Below are 18,634 nucleotides of genomic sequence, written 5' to 3' on the forward strand. Positions count from 1 at the left end.
GTGGGGGTCTCAGTGAAGAGACCGCAAGAACAAGGGGTCCGATTGGGTCCCAGGCACCTCCGGCGGATCCTACCTGCTCCACTCATCTACGGGAGCAACGAGGGGTCCAGCGGAGGTACCTCGGACCACATTGGGTCTCTTGTTCTCTTGATTTGTGGGGATCTCATCACTAATACCCCCACCAATCAGAAAGTTAGGCCCTATCCTATTATCCCAATATTGCTTGGTGGGAAAACCCCTTTGACTATGGTCAATCAACTATAAGGACCGCCCACTGGACTCTCTAGTTTACAATTTAGAATTGCATGTGGGGGTTGTACATGATAAGTACAACATGGCTGCTTTGTTCCAAAAACAAGGCCATGTCTACCCACTGGAAGTGGGTGATACTACTGCTTAGTAGGATATTGATTTCAATACATCTGACCTGGAGTTTCAGACACAACACATGAATAGGATTTTTAAAAATCTGGACGGATCTCGGCTTCTGAGTTGCATTTTGCAGTTCATGGAGTCCATTGCTATATACTGTGATGATACAAGGATTTTATAAACGGGGCGTTACACCTGCAATTTAACCTCTGACGTAGATGAATTATTGTGCACGGCTATTTGTGTCTTAATCCAGTGGATTTAGGGTTTCCATTAAGACTCTCCCCTGTTGTAATTGTCTCTGCTGCACAGAAAGAAAGATGAAAGGGTTGGGACCTAATACACAAAGCAGCAGATACTAAATCAGTAGAATGCAGAATACAAAACTAAGGGCAAGAACAAGAAGCAAAGACTGTGCTGCTGTTTATGTCAACCTGCACGTAGAGAAAGGTTTCACTGCCAACTGGAACAAAGGCTACTGCGATCATGGACAAAGAATAACCATCCGAGATACATGTGCCAATGGTTCTGTAAAAGAACATGCTACAAGTGTGTCTGCAGAATAACACATGGAACCAGGAAGCCTGAAGCTCATTGTGTTCTTCACACATCTACCTGTATGGTTTCCAACAAAAACCGCTGGTTACTAACTATACATCCACTGCAGGGCCAGCCAGTACGTGACACCTCCAGGAGGAGAAAGCAGACAAGTAACTACTGATCACAAATGAAGAAACCTTGCCGATCAGATGTGGGAATCGGGGAGGGGGCCTCTAGTATTGGTAGTTATACACTCACCGGCCACTTTATTAGGTACACCTGTCCAACTGCTCGTTAACACTTAATTTCTAATCAGCCAATCACATGGCGGCAACTCAGTGCATTAAGGCATGTAGACATGGTCAAGACAATCTCCTGCAGTTCAAACCGAGCATCAGTATGAGGAAGAAAGGTGATTTCAGTGCCTTTGAACGTGGCATGGTTGTTGGTGCCAGAAGGGCTGGTCTGAGTATTTCAGAAACTGCTGATCTTCTGGGATTTTCACGCACAACCATCTCTAGGGTTTACAGAGAATGGTCCGAAAAAGAAAAAACATCCAGTGAGCGGCAGTTCTGTGGGCGGAAATGCCTTGTTGATGCCAGAGGTCAGAGGAGAATGGGCAGACTGGTTCGAGCTGATAGAAAGGCAACAGTGACTCAAATCACCACCCGTTACAACCAAGGTAGGCAGAAGAGGATCTCTGAATGCACAGTACGTCGAACTTTGAGGCAGATGGGCTACAGCAGCAGAAGACCACACCGGGTGCCACACCTTTCAGCTAAGAACAGGAAACTGAGGCTACAATTTGCACAAGCTCATCGAAATTGGACAGTAGAAGATTGGAAAAACGTTGCCTGGTCTGATGAGTCTCGATTTCTGCTGCGACATTCGGATGGTAGGGTCAGAATTTGGCGTCAACAACATGAAAGCATGGATCCATCCTGCCTTGTATCAACGGTTCAGGCTGGTGGTGGTTGTGTCATGGTGTGGGGAATATTTTCTTGGCACTCTTTGGGCCCTTTGGTACCAATTGAGCATCGTTGCAACGCCACAGCCTACCTGAGTATTGTGCTGACCATGTCCATCCCTTTATGACCACAATGTACCCAACATCTGATGGCTACTTTCAGCAGGATAATGCGCCATGTCATAAAGCTGGAATCATCTCAGACTGGTTTCTTGAACATGACAATGAGTTCACTGTACTCAAATGGCCTCCACAGTCACCAGATCTCAATCCAATAGAGCATCTTTGGGATGTGGTGGAACGGGAGATTCGCATCATGGATGTGCAGCCGACAAATCTGCGGCAACTGTGTGATGCCATCATGTCAATATGGACCAAAATCTCTGAGGAATGCTTCCAGCACCTTGTTGAATCTATGCCACGAAGAATTGAGTCAGTTCTGAAGGCAAAAAGGGGTCCAACCCGTTACTAGCATGGTGTACCTAATAAAGTGGCCGGTGAGTGTATATAAAGTACTGCAAGAGCATTTACACAGGGCTATTCTTAGTGTGTCAGTCCTAACATCACTAAGCAACTCATTATTAGGATATACCTCCCATCGATTCAGGCTCCCTGTGATTTCAGTCACATGATATGGATACAAGAGATTTTGTCACTGATGACTGACCCCTGACTGCAGCAAACAGAAGATTTAGGAGCCTATGGAAGAGGGTGCTTTCTAATATAAGACACGACAAAGCACTTACCGTCTCTTTGTTGGGAAGCAATTCTTTTCTAATTCGGAAGAAGTTCTTGCCATACTGTCTTAATCCTTTAATAAACCGTTTCTGTATTAAAACGAAAAAAAAAGGAAATTATTGGTGAGGGAATATGGAGCCAATCAGTGGATCATCTACTGTAGGAACAAAATGATCAGACATGTTGAAAATCTAGCATGCCCAATCTTTAAGGCTGCGTTCACATGTTGCTTATTTGCCATTAAGATTTGCATTTCCAAAACGCAATGTTATCATGACGTTTTATAAACGCAAATGTTAACAGCAACATAATTAGGTAAACAGCTGTCGTACTGCGTTACAAAAAACGTGTGAAGGCAGCCTTAGTCCTTACTCCCACAACCTCAGGGTCCGGATACTTCTATGCTAATGAGAATGTCAACCAATCACTATGGAACATTGGCAGGTCCCACCTTTATCTACAGTGTATAGATAGGGGTGTTTCTGCCAATTAAAAAAAAAATTATCTAATCCTGATCAGCCCCTTTAAGCAGGGATAAAGACTACATTTCAATAAAAATAAAATCGAAGGCAATACTTTTTATCCCCCATTTCTGGTTAAGATGCGAATCCCACGTATTACTATAAGTGCTTCCAAATCTGACACAGGCAACGTGATCCGATTCTATTTTCGAGGGCAAGACATAAACCTGCCATCACCTCAGCTCCTTCTAAGACATCTGAGGGCCTTATCATGTTTTATTGGCTGGGGCATCTTATCATCTGCTGAGATTTATTCTGCCAGGTGTATCCCAGCGTCCTTATAAACAGGAGGCAGCTGTCTCGGACCGCTCCTTTTATAGGTATGTAGTGAATTACCTCTGCTTTGTGCAATGTAATCTAAACACTTCTAATATCTATGACAGGAGGCAGCTTTTCCATCATGGATTAGGGCAGCGTCTTACCACTTCATCTTCTGTCCAGCACTTCTCGATCAGTTTCGGGACCGGCTTCTTCACTAAGCGTTGCAACGCCTTCCCGGCATCGTAGTTGCTTTCATGTAGCTAGAGAAAGCAGAAAGAGGAAGCTGAATTAAACAGAACCTCATAATGAGGACATACATTTTTGGCAAATGTCAAAAATGGCTGTAGGTGAATAGTGTGGTTTATTCACTGGGACATTTAGAGGAATCCTGGAAGCGGCAGAAGACCACCCGCACAGACCCTTAGAGGATTTCACTTCTTCTCTGCTGGACATAATTATGACACGGCATCCAGCTTGGATATTCCTTCAATCACAGCAGGAATCTTCATCCTTGTGCACGTTGTGGGTCACACATCTGAGCCGGTCACATAAGGCACATAGGCTAGAGGAAGTAGTTTGGAGAAGCTAAGCCTTGCAGACCAGGAGCTATAAGCCACCACTTCTGCTTTAAATACCCAGACAGGAGACATTTCCAGCACTTCAGAGCAGCAGCTTACAGACTGGCATTTTTCCCCATCAGGCACCCCCCTTATTCCCCCTGTACTGGACACACAGCCAAGCTCCAGTGGCCAAAAACAGAGCAACGAACATGCCTGCTCTATCCCTGGAGTCGAATGACAGCTCACAGAAAGGAAAGTAAACACCAATCTCCAAGCCTGTTTAAAATTTTACTCTACTGCAAATGGCCGATCTCCCCTAAATCCCTACTGCCATGGCTTCAGGGCTAAGTGCATCCATAAACTGAGGTTGTACCCCTCCGGATCAATCCAGTTAAAAGCATATATTACTTAAGCATATAAGCTTACCCCTACTGCCTTAAAGAGAACCTGTCACCACATTTTCACATATACAGCCAGTGACAGGTTCCTGTAGAGCCCTCTTTACTAACTGACACCCTTCTTTTACCTAAAAATTGTTTACCTTAAATCAACTTTATGTTCTTTTCCTTTTCAATCAGAGAAGGCTTGTTCTGCTCGGCCAACCCCTCCCATCTACTCCTCCCCATGTCCCATGCATGTCCTCCCATGTCATGTGACCAGGGTGACATCATCACAGGTCCTTTAGCCTCCTAACATTAGAAAACTGTACACCATGTATATATCGGATTACATGAAACCACAGCAGCCTACATAGATTTCTACTCCACCCCCACCCAGCCTGGAGGCTGCTGTGAATTCATGTGATCAGGTACATACATGAAGTAGATGTTGCAGAAAAACAGATTTTTGTAACATTGCAGCTATGGAAAGGAACCATTTATGGATAAGGGTAATGTTTTTTACACATAGGTTTTTAATTAAATCTTTATTTTGGGTGGGGTAATTTGCATGACAGGTTATCTTTAAGCGTTTAAAAGGAAAGGAGTCAGACACCACAACCTGCTGATACAAAGCTATACAGAACACTGTGCGCATTCAGCACAGAGCAGGTAGATTCATGTAGAAAATGCCATCTGCAGCCGGTGTGATCTCACCTTTTTCTATTTTAGTGACACAGCTGGAAGGTTCCTTGGTTTCATAATGAACTCCATTCCCCTTCTCTCGCATCTCAACGCGGCGCTGCATTCTAATTTATATCTTCAATTACAGGGAATATTCTGTAGATACCTTTCCTGTTCCTAAGCTGAATGGGGGTAGGAGAAGGCGGCTCCGGCAACCTGTGCTTCTATAATAAGTCATTACATCGCCAGTGCTACACAATATAAAAGGGGCTTCGGATCTGCTGAGCCTCACAGATACCAGAGAGAAAAGTCCATATTTCAAGATTTAGTCAATCCATAGGAATAAATTCAGTTAAGACTTAGAAAATTACATTCCACAGTTTGGGGGAAAAAAATAGAGTTTTGCATCTCTGCCTTCAGAAGCTTATAATCTTTTATCATATAACAATGGTGGGATGATAGATGAGCTATGAATAACACCGACTGTCCGGAGCTCCCGGCTCTGTATATTAGATACAAGTTCTATAAAGGTACCGGTATATATTATATTTTATAAAAAATATGCATATATAAATATGGCTACCCACACACATGAACATGAGCTTTTTATGGGCTGCAGATAGACCCGTGGTACCATGTTCTTGGCGCATCTATTGATGACAGCAGAAAAGACATCCCAAACGCAGGCAGGAATAGGACCTGCTGTGAGTTGTGTCACTCATACATAGGGGCCATGAAAAACAAAGGCGTGTGTAGTTCATAAATCTGCCCTAATGTTTTTGGGCGTGACATCCCCAATGTCACGCCCAAAAACATTAGGCAGATTTATGAAAAGTGTCCTAAAGTTAGACAGGGCAGAGTTAGACTAGACAGTCTTCTACTAGGACAGATTTATCATCCAGCATCAGACCCTTCAATGAATCTGGTGCAGAATAAGACTGTCTAGCTGTACTTTGCACCTCCTAATAGTTGGCTAAATTTATACCAGAAAACTAGGGCAAATTCTGTCAGGTGAACAGTGTATTTGGCGCAATGGTATTTCCCCCTTTTTCATAGGCCAAGACCATTTTGTCAAACTAGTTGTAGAAGAGGTCAAAAAACTGTCTAAAACTCTTTATAAATGTGGTGCAAATTACGAGAGAGAGAAATTACGAGAGAAGTCATAGATTAATAAATCTCCCCCATTGTGTGCAGGGGCCTAAGGTTGTGTTCACATCTGCATTGAAGTTGCGATGATTAGCAGATTCAATCAGGCTTCTTTGGTTCACTGCTAAGGACTAAGAGGCTCTGTTAAATGAAATCTACCATCAAAATCAAGAATGGAATACCAGGGTCACTTACTTATAAATCCCGACAACATAAAATTTAAGCTAATGAACCCGGAGGGCTCTGAGGGTGTTAGCAGAGCCCCTCATTTGTGTAGCAACACAGGCAATTACACTGTGCAGAAGCAAGTCTCCCTCTCCTTATGCCTGTTGGTAATCTCAAGGCGGCAGAGGAAGTTTCAGCATAAAGTGGGGGTGAGGGGGAAGTGCACTCTTTGCACAGTGTAACAGCCTGTGAAGCTGCAGCACAGACAGGCCCTGGTATCACCCTGTAGAGCTCTTCTGACTAATTCTGACACATTTAGTCACAGCTTCTGGATCTATGAGTAAGTGTCCCTGGTTTATCATGATGGTTTTTGATGGTAGATTTCCTTTAAGCTCCATTAGAGTCCTACATGCAGAACGGTTTGATTGACAAAAATAATGGAGAACCATATTGGAACCAAATAGATCCCATTAAAATCAATAGGATCTCTTGCTCTTGTGTTGGGATCTGTTACGTCCTAATGGGAGAAGAAAGATGGAACTGACAACAGTAGGCTTTGCTCATTGAAGATTCTTTGGTTTTCCGAACAGAATCTGAACAGAGCAGCGGTGGGGGGTCTCTGGGGACAACTTGCTTCTCCACCACCGGCTACTCGGCCTTATATTTAGAAGAGTTCATTTTACACAGCGGCCGCCCACATTCTTATCCAGACATGTAAAGGGATATGGCACACTACAAATAGCAAGACACAAGGACGCCCTGAGCGAGCCAGTAAGCGCTACATTCCCATGGATCAGTACATCTTATCAGCTCCGTGCCCGCTCTCTGTCCTCCGCTCTGCCATGTCTGTGCAAGAACATTAAATCACTGCACTACCTCTGCAGATAGCAGGTGCTGCTGTTATTGCAGAAATAAAGCCCTGAATTGTCAAGCCTGATTTATAGCCGGGATGGAAACCTTATTGAATTTCCATAATAATAAATGATACCGCTCATCCAGTGCTCCTTTATATCTCCCAGGGCTGCAAAATACAGGAGCAACAACAAAGGCAAGGCAGTACAAAGAGCTCCATGACATATATACATGACTTGTGCTGTGCATCTTTATAGCGCTGACATATTCAGCAATGCTGTACAGAAGTGTATGATTTATATTACTACCTCAGCCTCAAGTCAATTTTCCTTATATAAGGCCCATTATCACAAACTAAAGGCAACTGAACCAAGGCAATATGACAGAAGCTTTACCCCCTATGGCAGCTAAGGGCATCATCTACATTGTCCCATATCCATCACTAATACATAGAGTGGGTCTATGTATAGCGGTCTATATAACCTAAAACCAAACTCATCCCTTTAAAATGTCATTCTGAAAAACTTGTACAGATAGAGTAGGAATTCATGACCCAATAAAGTCAAACAAAAAAATTGCAATGTATAGGACAACCATGCAAAATCCACACACGATTCTGGTACCATGAGCCATAAGCAACATATTCAATGGCTCAATATCTATAGAAATCTTAATAGTATGAACAGAAATGGAAGGAATGAATATTTTGCTAAATATTTTAAAGAGACCCTCTGGTCTTCCCTTTAACAAGGCTTATTGGCCTGATAGACTTGTGCCTATCACTAATAATTCAGCCATCTGCTTCTATGATCTTCTGCCCTTGAAGGAACATAAATCATGTCTCCATACAATGACGCTGTGGTGAGTCTTTGATACATTTGAGCCCATCTATACCCAGCAATCAATCTAAAGGAGGTGGAGCTGCAGTCACGGGGTGTGTCTTAGACTACCACAGACTCACTACAGGAAGCTAAAATGTAGTCACCACACTGCCCTTATAATGTTTCATAGAAAGATATGAGGACTACAAGTAGCAGATAATCCTGTCCTGTAGATACATATCCCGTAGCATAACCAAACTTGTAGCAAGATGGTATAATGCTGATAACAGTAAAATTTGTAATATACTTTATGAAAGAAATATGTTCCCATGTCCTTTTTCCTCTGCCTTTCTCCCTTATTTAAGCAGTTTGCGCAAATCCACTTTCTGTCCTGTATCCACCGACAGCTGATAGAGTGTCTTATGACTTAACACTTTACAGATAGTACCTGGATAATCTAATCTCTTTAGAGAGCTGAACCATCAAGGGATATATTCTCTAGATATGGAAAGAGTTAATCATTAGCCTCATTATCTGTCTGATGTAGACAGAGCTCTGAAGTCTTTTAGATACACTGCTCACAACAGGAGAAAGAAGGAGCAGAAAAAAGTCCCAGGGAAGCTGCTTATGAATTTATCTATCCATTTATGAAAATATATATATATATAGTTACACTTTTTTAAATGTAGCATTTGCCACATTTATTCCTCAAAACACCTCAGAAATTTCTCCACAGCAGAGCATCCTGTAAGGTGTGTGTAGTCTTCACGTGCTGCCCATGGGTGCAAGCGAAGTTTAGCAGGAAGGGATTGCTTTCCTGTGTATGTCCACACATGACCTGACTTCTGCGATTTCCCCCAAATATAAACGCATGCTGTAATACCTTATTATTGAGACGTACAACCTGCAGTTGCCTCGCTGAGAAGCTGCAGGTTATCGAAGTACCTTTCTGGAGTAAGGTCTCTGCACATACTGGTGGCTAAACATAAACAGATCCAGCCAAGGACTATTATAACTTAAAAGAAAATTATTAAATAAAACCAATGACATCCAGGCCTAAGAAGGCAGATCATTCCTCACATTTATCCGCCAGTCCTGGCCTGCCACCTCCCAGTAAGAGTACATTCAGAGGTAAGTTTCATCAATTTACATGACTAGAAATTGTCATGTATCTACTGCAACCATTGGGCAGCGGAATATAACTTATCAAACCTACCTGATTTGAGAAGTTTTTACAGAGCTAAGACAATACTACACACATTGGAGAGTCCACACATACTTTTTTTTGGACCGAAAAGCAATTTTAATAAATATTGTGGTCCAAATGAAAGCAAGGGCTACGCAAAGTAAAACATGTCTATTTTAGAGAATATTTAACAGTAACAGTAACAGAGGGACAGCACATCACAACATGGAGATTTAAAGGGGTTGTCCAGCCACATCAAGTCCAACATGAACTATCCTGTGGATAGGGCATAACTTGCAGATAGTGGGGATCCGTTGTACCCCAAAAGAATGAAGCAGCAGGTTGGATATTCGCGCCGCCTCTCCATGCACAGTTTATTGCAATTATGAAAATCCTGCATTCGGCTATTTCTGGCAGCACCATAAACACTAACCGAGAGGCAGGCACATGCGGAACCAGATTTCTATTCATTGGATTCCAATGGAGCCCTTGGAGTCTTGTGATCTGTGGGGGAGGGGCTCTCCACCAGAGCCCCACCCCCCAATCTACAAGTTATGGGCAATCCCGTTAAGAGAAAGGATGTAAATGTAATTGGACAAGTGATCTGGGAAGGATTACAGTGGACTAAATGACTGTGAGCTGCACTTTTTTATTGGCCACCAAAAAACATATTATTGCATTGTATGAAATTGCCTCTTTGTAGACTCATATGTTCACAACTAATACTTACTGTATTTAGTGCATTGAGTGTGGTATCATCACGAGAAGCAGCAACACAGCCATCTTCTGTAGATCCGCCATCGCACATCCCTGCAAATGCAGCCATGCTCCTGTCCAGAGAGACGCATATGGTGAGTATAATGCTGGCTACAGCCCCATGCAAGTAATGATGTCAGACAAACACATAACACAAAGTTTTTAGATTAAAAAACACATTTTGTATTCCTATGTGCAGATATCACATGCCCAGAGTCCCTTCTGCGTTGGGACTATAAGAGTTCTGACCTCTAATTATTATAATGTTACAGGATATTCTATAGACACACAATTAGTTTAAAAAAAAAAGGGGTGTCACCTGGCCGCCCTGAGGTACATGAGCAGATCGCAGTCATTGACCCCGGGCATCCACACCAGCTCTTCATGCTGAGTGATGGGATCCCGGTCAGGAGATGGGAAGGGTTGCAGATCAGGGAGTTTGGCCTGTGGAGCAGAGTAAGATGTTAGACCCTCTTGATACATGACACAAGTACCACGCACTCTGAAGAACTCTGGACACAAGTGATACTGAATATCTGCCAGCGGATGAGTCAACTGAACTACCATGGCAAGTTATCACTAAGACATAGATAATAATTGTACGGCATACCAATTGTCACAAAGAAAGGTTTACAGACCGCCATAGCAACTTCAGTCAAAAGTATCCCTAAGTGTGATATCACACATGGCGTTTTGAACACGTCTTTGGTCCGTTTTTAAGCAGTCCGTTAAACACCGCATGTGTTAAAAACCGCATCAGTTTTTGATAGGTTTTAACCATTATCTTAATTAAAAAATGGTAAAAAAAACGGATGCATTTTCAAAAAATGCATGCGTTTTTAAAAAAAGGATGCGGTTTTTAACGGACTGCGTAAAAATGGACCAAAAACCGGTTCAAACCGCCATGTGTGGCATCACCCTAAAAAAATCATGGTGCTGTATTGTTATCGTGTTTTAAGTGTGGCTTAGTTGCTCCACTGGGAAGCAGGGACTCCTTGCATAAAACTATCCATGATGCAAGGAGTCCTGTCCCTGGAGCAGTGTTCAGTCCATGGAATCATACCACATGTGAATAAACCCTTAATCTGCACAACAGTGCTCCAACCTACTCACTGTGAATGGAAACTACTGCTCATCCCAAATCATGTGTGGGGATCAGGGGTGCAGTCTCTTCAATTTTAGAACAAATAAGGCCCCCAGAAGTCAACCCCCATTGACCATCGTACATGTAGCCTTATAATCCTCCTGGCAATAGATGTAGACGGACGATGGGCTGCAGTGTAGTGTTCAACAAAAGCCATTTATTCAATCAAACATTAAACGCCGACACATTTATACCAAGCTCCACATCGCTGATCTACGGCCTATAAAACAAAATGTACCTGGTGACTTGGCCCCACGCGAATCTCTCCTTGGGTGCTATTCAGCCTCCTGCAACACAAACACAAGTAAAGGATTATATTAAAGTATCATATCAATTATAATTATTATAAAGAGCAGGAAATAAGGTACAAACAACTATCTGTACCCTCCTAGTACACACAAAGTGTGACAAAGTGTGAATGGACGGAGGCAGGTGGCCCTCCAAATCTGTGCAGCAGGTTGCAGAATGGACCTGAAAGTTGGGCACAGAGGTGATTGAGTGTAACACTGGCTGATCGCCATCGTCTTTCATGCCAAGACTGGATGCCCCCAGGAGACTCTGTGTCTGTACCTGCTGTACCCAGCGAAGGCCAGGCCGCAATAATACACCAGTATCAGGTCAGCTGCTCTGATGGCAACTTATGCCAAACTATCCAAATATATTCTTACATAACCAATAAACCTGTCAAGACAATAATACATTCTCTATATGTAAAGCATACAGCAAAGTATTGGAAGGGCAAATTCACTGCTTTTTGCCTTTTGTTGGTTTATTTTGATAAAAAAAATAGAAAATTGATTAAAAAGGGAAAGAAAATAGATCTGTCAACATGACATTGACTTCTACATGCTGCGCAAAAAAAGGATCAGAATGCTGCGCTAAAAACTAAACTTTTGACAAAATATTATAAATTATTAGTGCAGATGATAATGGTAAACTTTGCAATATACTTTATTAAATAAACATTCATGTCAAAGCCGATTCCTGGAATATGCAGGAGCAAGGTTCTAGGAATACAATGAAGTTATACTCCTCCTTTCAGGCCCTGCACCAAGTATTATTCAATTAATTAACCCTGACTGGAGCATTTACCATCAAAATCCATCATGATAAACCAGGGACAAATACTCATAGATCCAGCCACTGTGACGTTAGTGATCTTATATTTGTCTCCATGGACCCCTTTCTCGTAAAATCAATTTTTAAAATAACGCTAATGAGGGCATTAGCAGAGCCCCTCTGTGCTGCAGATTCACAGGCTGTTACACTGTGCAGGGGCTCCCCTCCACTGTGTGTTTCCGCTTCCTCTACTGCAGTGAGATTACACCACGAAGAATGAGGGGGAGACAGCGTAACCTCCTGTGAAGATGCAGCACTGAGGGGCTCTGATGACACCCCCAGAGCCCATCTGGCTCATTACCATAATATTTAAAGGTAGGAGGCCATGGATAACAAATATAAGAAGATTACGACTGTCACGGTGCCTGGATCTATAAGTAAGTGCCCCCTGGTTTGTCATGATGGATTTTCATGTCAGATAAATCTGTTCCTGTGTCCTTCTTACTTAAGCAGACTATGTAAATCAGCTTTCTATCCCGTATCCACTGACAGCTCAGAGTTAAAGGAACCTGATTAAGTGTGTAATGACTCAACTTTTCCCATTCATTTCTGCAATTAAAAAAAAATAGTTTCTACCATTTAGTTACACCTTACACAAAACTGAATCTTTAAATCTTTAAAAAGTATAAACGGTCCATTAAGGAAACAAGACCAAAAAAAAAAATTGTTGGAAATGCAGACAACAGGGGTAGGCGCAGGGCTTGGTGATATGACAGGGTCCATATCTCATATCTAGGCAGTGTACTGATAATAGCAGTCACAGTGTGGGACTCCAGCTCCCTGCAGGGACCAGTAACGTCCCCGTCCCTGAGACCACACTGTCATCTGATGTCAGCGTGAGGGCTTTAATGCATCGACATCAAACCCCGCCATTGCCATTTGTATAGTTGTGATCTGGAGGCCGAGGTTTGCACCCTGTGAGGAAGGTGTTAATCCTAGACTCCTGGACTACATAATTTCGAAAGGGGGAGGAAAAAAAAAAATTGCAGAAAAAGACACAAAAGAAACCGATCTATCAAAGCCGTCGCCATGGCAACAACTTAATATTTCGGCCCTCTTCAGCTGCGGCGAATTACATAAAATGACAAGATCTTCCCTTTGAAAAAATGTTGGTTGCCATGGAAACGCGGTGCTCGCCGAGGTAAACACGCGCTGGACAGCGAGGCTCTGGGGGAGTGAAATGGCAGGAGGAGGTGTAGCGGGGGCACAGACACTCGTATAGTAATGATCCCACCCTGCAGCCCCCCACTACCACACGTGCCTTCCCCAGTCTCTAGCGGCTGTAGGAAAGGAAATTCCCCCCACCAAACAGGAAATTTACATTCTCCTCCGTATTTTTGTCACGACAATACGACACTGACATGACCTATAAATATGCATGGGATTTTACCATGAACTAGTACTACTACATATGTGCATTTCACTGTATAGATGTAGCAGAGCCAAGTTTGTCTGATGCATTAAGAGGAGATGTTAAGGACAATAATCGGATGTGCACCATCCATTTTTTTATGGTCGGAACACGGCGGCACTCAATACATATTAACGGATCACTGTCCGCATACGTTTCTTTAGTGGGGAATGTGACTAATCCATTAAGCGCATGTTCTGGTCAGATCCGTTTTTCATGGACCATAGTTTATGAGGATCCATTAAAGACAAATGCATGACAAGCAAATCAGTCAAAAAACGGGGGGGAAAAAATAGTCGCTAAGGTCCGTTTTTCAAATCCGATTTTGGCCACTCACAGGTACAGGTAGCCTATTATAAAGATGCTCAACTTACTCATTCCAAATCCATCTCATCCGTAACTGCATGTATGCCTGGAACAGCCGCAGACGCCAACTTCTTCAGGAAGAGCCGCGTGTAGCAGATTTGGATTATTATGTGGAAAACTGGTGCAGATTTGTGTGCGGAATCCTTGCAGATTATCAACCCGGATCTTCAAGGTCAGTTATTGACTTGTAAATTGGGATAAAATCTCCAGCAAAAGATTAAAAATTCTCATTGACACGAATGCAGTTAATGGGGGCGGAGCACTCGCCACTTTTCAGTTCTTTATAATAAATTGGAAAGTTGGGCTATCAACATATACTAGGAAACCACAGCATAGTGATCGATCTATTACTCGTTCCCACAAACCCTCTATTTGCTGCATTGTGAAAAAAAAAACTGCATTGCACGCAGAAAAAGTGTTACCATGCCAAAAAGAATGTTTTAAAAAAAATTCCGATATATAGTAAGTGTTGAATATCCACTGACAATTCTGAAAGATACCTGAAGGTTTATATAAAGAAAGTATACTCCATTCTGATCATTCAGGAGTGATATGACACTAGTTAAAGGGGATGTCCCAAAAATGTTAATAAAAACCTGTACAAAGGAGGAAAAAAAAACCCAACCTTCTGATCACCAATTATTCTCCATGGCTGGAAACAAAATCTAACGCTCTGTTCACACTTGTATCGGTTGTCAATAACTTTTGATGGACAGAATGTTGCAGTAATGTATCAAAAAAGATAACTAAATAAATAATGTGAACAAAGCCTTGGGATGCCAGGACACATTCAGGTTTCCTCAAGCAAACTTCTGAAGCTTCAACAAACCGGAAACCATTCGACCAATTCAGGTCTGCTTCTGGTCTTAACAAGTTGCATGCAAAAGAAACACTCAATTTATAAAGGCACCTGATAGTACAACCAACCATGCAGCTTAAACAATATTCACCGCCCAGAAAAACCAAGTCTGCACCTATCAGGGAGAACATAAAAATGGGACAATTTTTCTAAATTAAAAAAAAAAAGTTCTTAGGAGGCAATCCTGTAACAAAGGTTGAGGGAAGTAAAAAAAACTTAGAAATTCTCCAAAATGACTGCAAGAGATAACAATGCACTGAAATGTAAAGGGGTTGAAATACACACTGTATATACTGGAGAATAAGCCGACCCAAGTGTGAGCAGAGGGAAAACCTATCAACTCAAGTATAAGCCTAGGACGGGAAATGCTTTGGTCACAGCCTCCAGCAAGCATAAATTAAGCAGCCCATATTCCTCAGTATATATAGCCGGCCAGCCCCTGCCTCCCCAGTATACAGCCGGCCAGCCCCTGCCCCCCAGTATACAGCTGGCCAGCCCCTGCCCCCCCCCCAGTATACAGCCTGCCAGCCCCTGCCCCCCCCCCAGTATACAGCCGGCCAGCCCCTGCCCCCCCAGTATACAGCCGGCCAGCCCCTGCCCCCCCCCCCCAGTATACAGCCGGCCAGCCCCTGCCCCCCCCCCAGTATACAGCCGGCCAGCCCCTGCCCCCCCCCCCCCAGTATACAGCCGGCCAGCCCCTGCCCCCCCCCCCCCCCAGTATACAGTCAGCCAGCCCCTGCCCCACCACTATGCCAAGCTTTTAATTAACAAAAAAATTAATACTGAACTCACCTTTCCGACGCCCCCTGCAGGTCTTCCTCTTGCTTCGGATGTTCCAGTGCCTCTTCGGGTCCTTCTGCTCCTCGCGCATGGCCGTCGCACGCAATGATGTCAGACTCTTGCTGACGTCATTGTTTTTGAGCTGCCAACATCGCGAAGGGACCCAAGAGGAGCCAAACTACTCGGAGAGGCACCGGAAGCAAGAAGAGGACCTGCGAGGGGCGTTGGAAAGGTACAGTGTTAATTTTTTTTTTATTGACTCATGTATAAGAAGAGTTAGGTTTTTTCAGCACAATTTGAAAAGCTGAAAAACTCAATCCCTGACTATGGTTTGTGCCAGTATTACAGTTCAGCTGGGTAGAAGTAAAGTTTAGTAGCAATACCCTGCACAACCTATGGTCTGGAGATAAGACAGACATTATTTCCTTTCACATCTGTTCTAACATACAGGTTTCCTCTCTATGGAAGAACACCTCCATAATACGGCATATAATAGCACTGCAAATGGCGCTGCAATAAGGCTGTGTATGACCTCCACAAAATAGGACAGCAAAAAGTTAAAATCAAAGGGTTGCCCAGTTTTAATAATAGTTTAAATAATTGATCTTTTTTGTACAATAAAGATTACACAACTTTCTAATATGCTTTTGTAACTTTCTCATGGTTTATAGATCTGTTTGCCGTTACAGGCAATCCCCTTCTTAAGGACACCCGACTTACAGACGACCCTTCGTTAAAGACGGACCTCTCTGCCCACTGTGACCTCTGGTGAAGCTGTCTGAATGCTTTACTATAGCCCCAGACTGCAATGATCAGCTGTAAAGTTTCTGTAAAGAAGTTTTATTGATAATCCTTGTTCCCATTACAGCAAAAAATTTTGAAACTCCAATCGTCACTGGGGCAAAAAAAAAAAAAAAAAAAAAAAAAAAAATAATAATTTGCCTGGATCTAAAATTATAAAATATACAGTTTCGACTTACATACAAATTCAACTTAAGAACAAACCTTTGTATGTAACCCGGGGACTGCCTCTATTTCAATAGGAACCTAAATTGTTTACTTTGCTTATTAAACGATACTATTCAGTTACCCTAAGGGCTCATTCACATGGCCGTCTGCGGGGACGTACATGTGGCTGCAAATTTGCGGCCGCATGTACGTCCCCATAGACGGCAATAGCGGCGCGGCGCAGATACGGTGCCACACGTGTGGCACCGATCCGGCCCGCACACCGCAAAAAGATAGAGCATGCTCTATCTATTGGCGTGTGTGCGGCCGTGCGCCGCTATTCTCTACGGAGGGAGGAGGGGTCACCTCCGCCTCACCTCCAGCGCATGGCGGGCATACAGTGTGTGAATGAACCCTAACAAAATATTTCCATCATCACATGACCAGGGACAGATTTCAATCTACAGGAAGTAAACAATTACGTTTCCTATAGAATGACAGCAAGCAGTTCCTGAATATAGTGTAAATAAAGTATTTATTGTGCTCTAAAATAATATCTCATTGATAAACTAAAAAATCCAAGAACAACTAACTTTCTTAATAAAAAATGGAATAAAATAAATAGTGTAAAGATCTGAAACTTTAGCTTAATAAAATTAAGGGACATCTACAACCAAAGATTGTAAACCAAGCACAATGACATACTGCCATGTGCCCCCTCTGGCAAGATCTGCTCCCTTTTAGCTCCTTATGCTCTTATTTAACACAAAAAAATGGCATAACAAATTATGCAAATGAGTCTGAGGGGCTACGGGCTCCATAAATGTTAGAGCCGATTCCCTCGGTCATTTGCATAATTTTCGCTAAAAGTAAGCAGCTCACTAGCCCTACCCCAGTAATAGCAGTGTTAAACTGCTAGCTTTATCAGAAAATACTGATAAAGCTAGTGAACACTACATAGCGTTCAGAACGCCGGACCAAGCTTCCCCCCATACCATAAGTCGGTGGTGACTGCCAGGCTTTATGCCGGGACCTGCCCCCTCACGAATACGCCGGACTTTAGGAAGCAGATCCCCAAGCCAATATTTGGGTCCTCTTAAAATACAGAACATTGTAGACATTAACCTATTCATAGGAAGATAAAAACAACACAAACCAATAACAGCCACCACATGGATGTAACTTTATAAAAGTGTTTGCAAAAGTTCTGCCCAAAACAGTCTCTATACAGAATACAAACATGTGTGCACCTGCGTGTCCATAACATAACCAGGGACACATTGGTATCCACTGAAAGTATACGGAGAAGATTTCTATAGAAAGACAGCAAGCAGAGATCTAGAAAACTCTGAGGAATTTATACATAAAGTAAATTGAAAAGATATAACTTTTCTTTATACAAACAATTATTTGCTGAAAAGGGTAAAAACCTTCCAGTTTAAAAAAAATATTCACTTTTAGATTATCCAAAAGAAAAGTGATAAAACAGCGGAATCTGACAGATCAGTTTTATTTATACAAATTAGTGTAAATTATTGAATTTCTGCAGTGATAAAGAATACAAGGCATGACAAAGTAAACATCGAGAAAGAGAGAAAGAAAGAAAGAAGGGAGGGGTGAGAGATGCACTTAAAAGTGACAGCTAATGCCAAACTTCTGGGAGTCATTTCCACTGACGTCAATGATCTTCATTGGATCCCGGGGAAAGTTTTGTTGACGCCAAGTTTTATTTCTTTTATTCAGTTATTTCTATTATTTCAGTATTTATTATTTGCTTTAAGAAAAAGTATTTGCAGGCTTTAAATGTAGGTCAAGTCATGCATATTATTATTATTATTATTTTAAAAAAAAACACTTTTTAAAAAATAATTTAGTATTATTAAAAAATTGCGTGGAGAAAAAAAATAAAAAAAAATAAAAAGAACAACATCCCACAGCAGGTAAACCAAAGTTGTATTTATTACTGACATCCCGAAAAGTAATAAAACCGAGGCAGGGATGAGGAGCCGGACGCAGCGGTTACAATGACAGCGCACAACAAGCTGTGATTAAGCAGCGGGA

General features: G+C 42.4%; 1 protein-coding gene across 6 annotated transcripts in view; it reads right to left on the reverse strand.

The window, feature by feature from the left end:
• The window catches only part of RERE (arginine-glutamic acid dipeptide repeats), a 203,094-nt gene that overhangs the window by 20,695 nt on the left and 163,765 nt on the right, over nucleotides 1-18,634 (reverse strand). For all 6 annotated transcript variants that reach the window (XM_072155929.1, XM_072155926.1, XM_072155924.1 and 3 more), the window contains 5 exons: nucleotides 11,329-11,377; nucleotides 10,266-10,390; nucleotides 9,921-10,020; nucleotides 3,561-3,659; nucleotides 2,626-2,706 (listed from right to left, as the gene is read on the reverse strand). In XM_072155929.1, coding sequence (XP_072012030.1) covers nucleotides 2,626-2,706; nucleotides 3,561-3,659; nucleotides 9,921-10,020; nucleotides 10,266-10,390; nucleotides 11,329-11,377 — 454 coding nt within the window. The remainder of the gene's footprint in view (nucleotides 1-2,625; nucleotides 2,707-3,560; nucleotides 3,660-9,920; nucleotides 10,021-10,265; nucleotides 10,391-11,328; nucleotides 11,378-18,634) is intronic.

This window comes from Engystomops pustulosus, chromosome 6, assembly GCF_040894005.1.
Source record: "Engystomops pustulosus chromosome 6, aEngPut4.maternal, whole genome shotgun sequence".
NCBI lineage: Eukaryota > Metazoa > Chordata > Amphibia > Anura > Leptodactylidae > Engystomops > Engystomops pustulosus.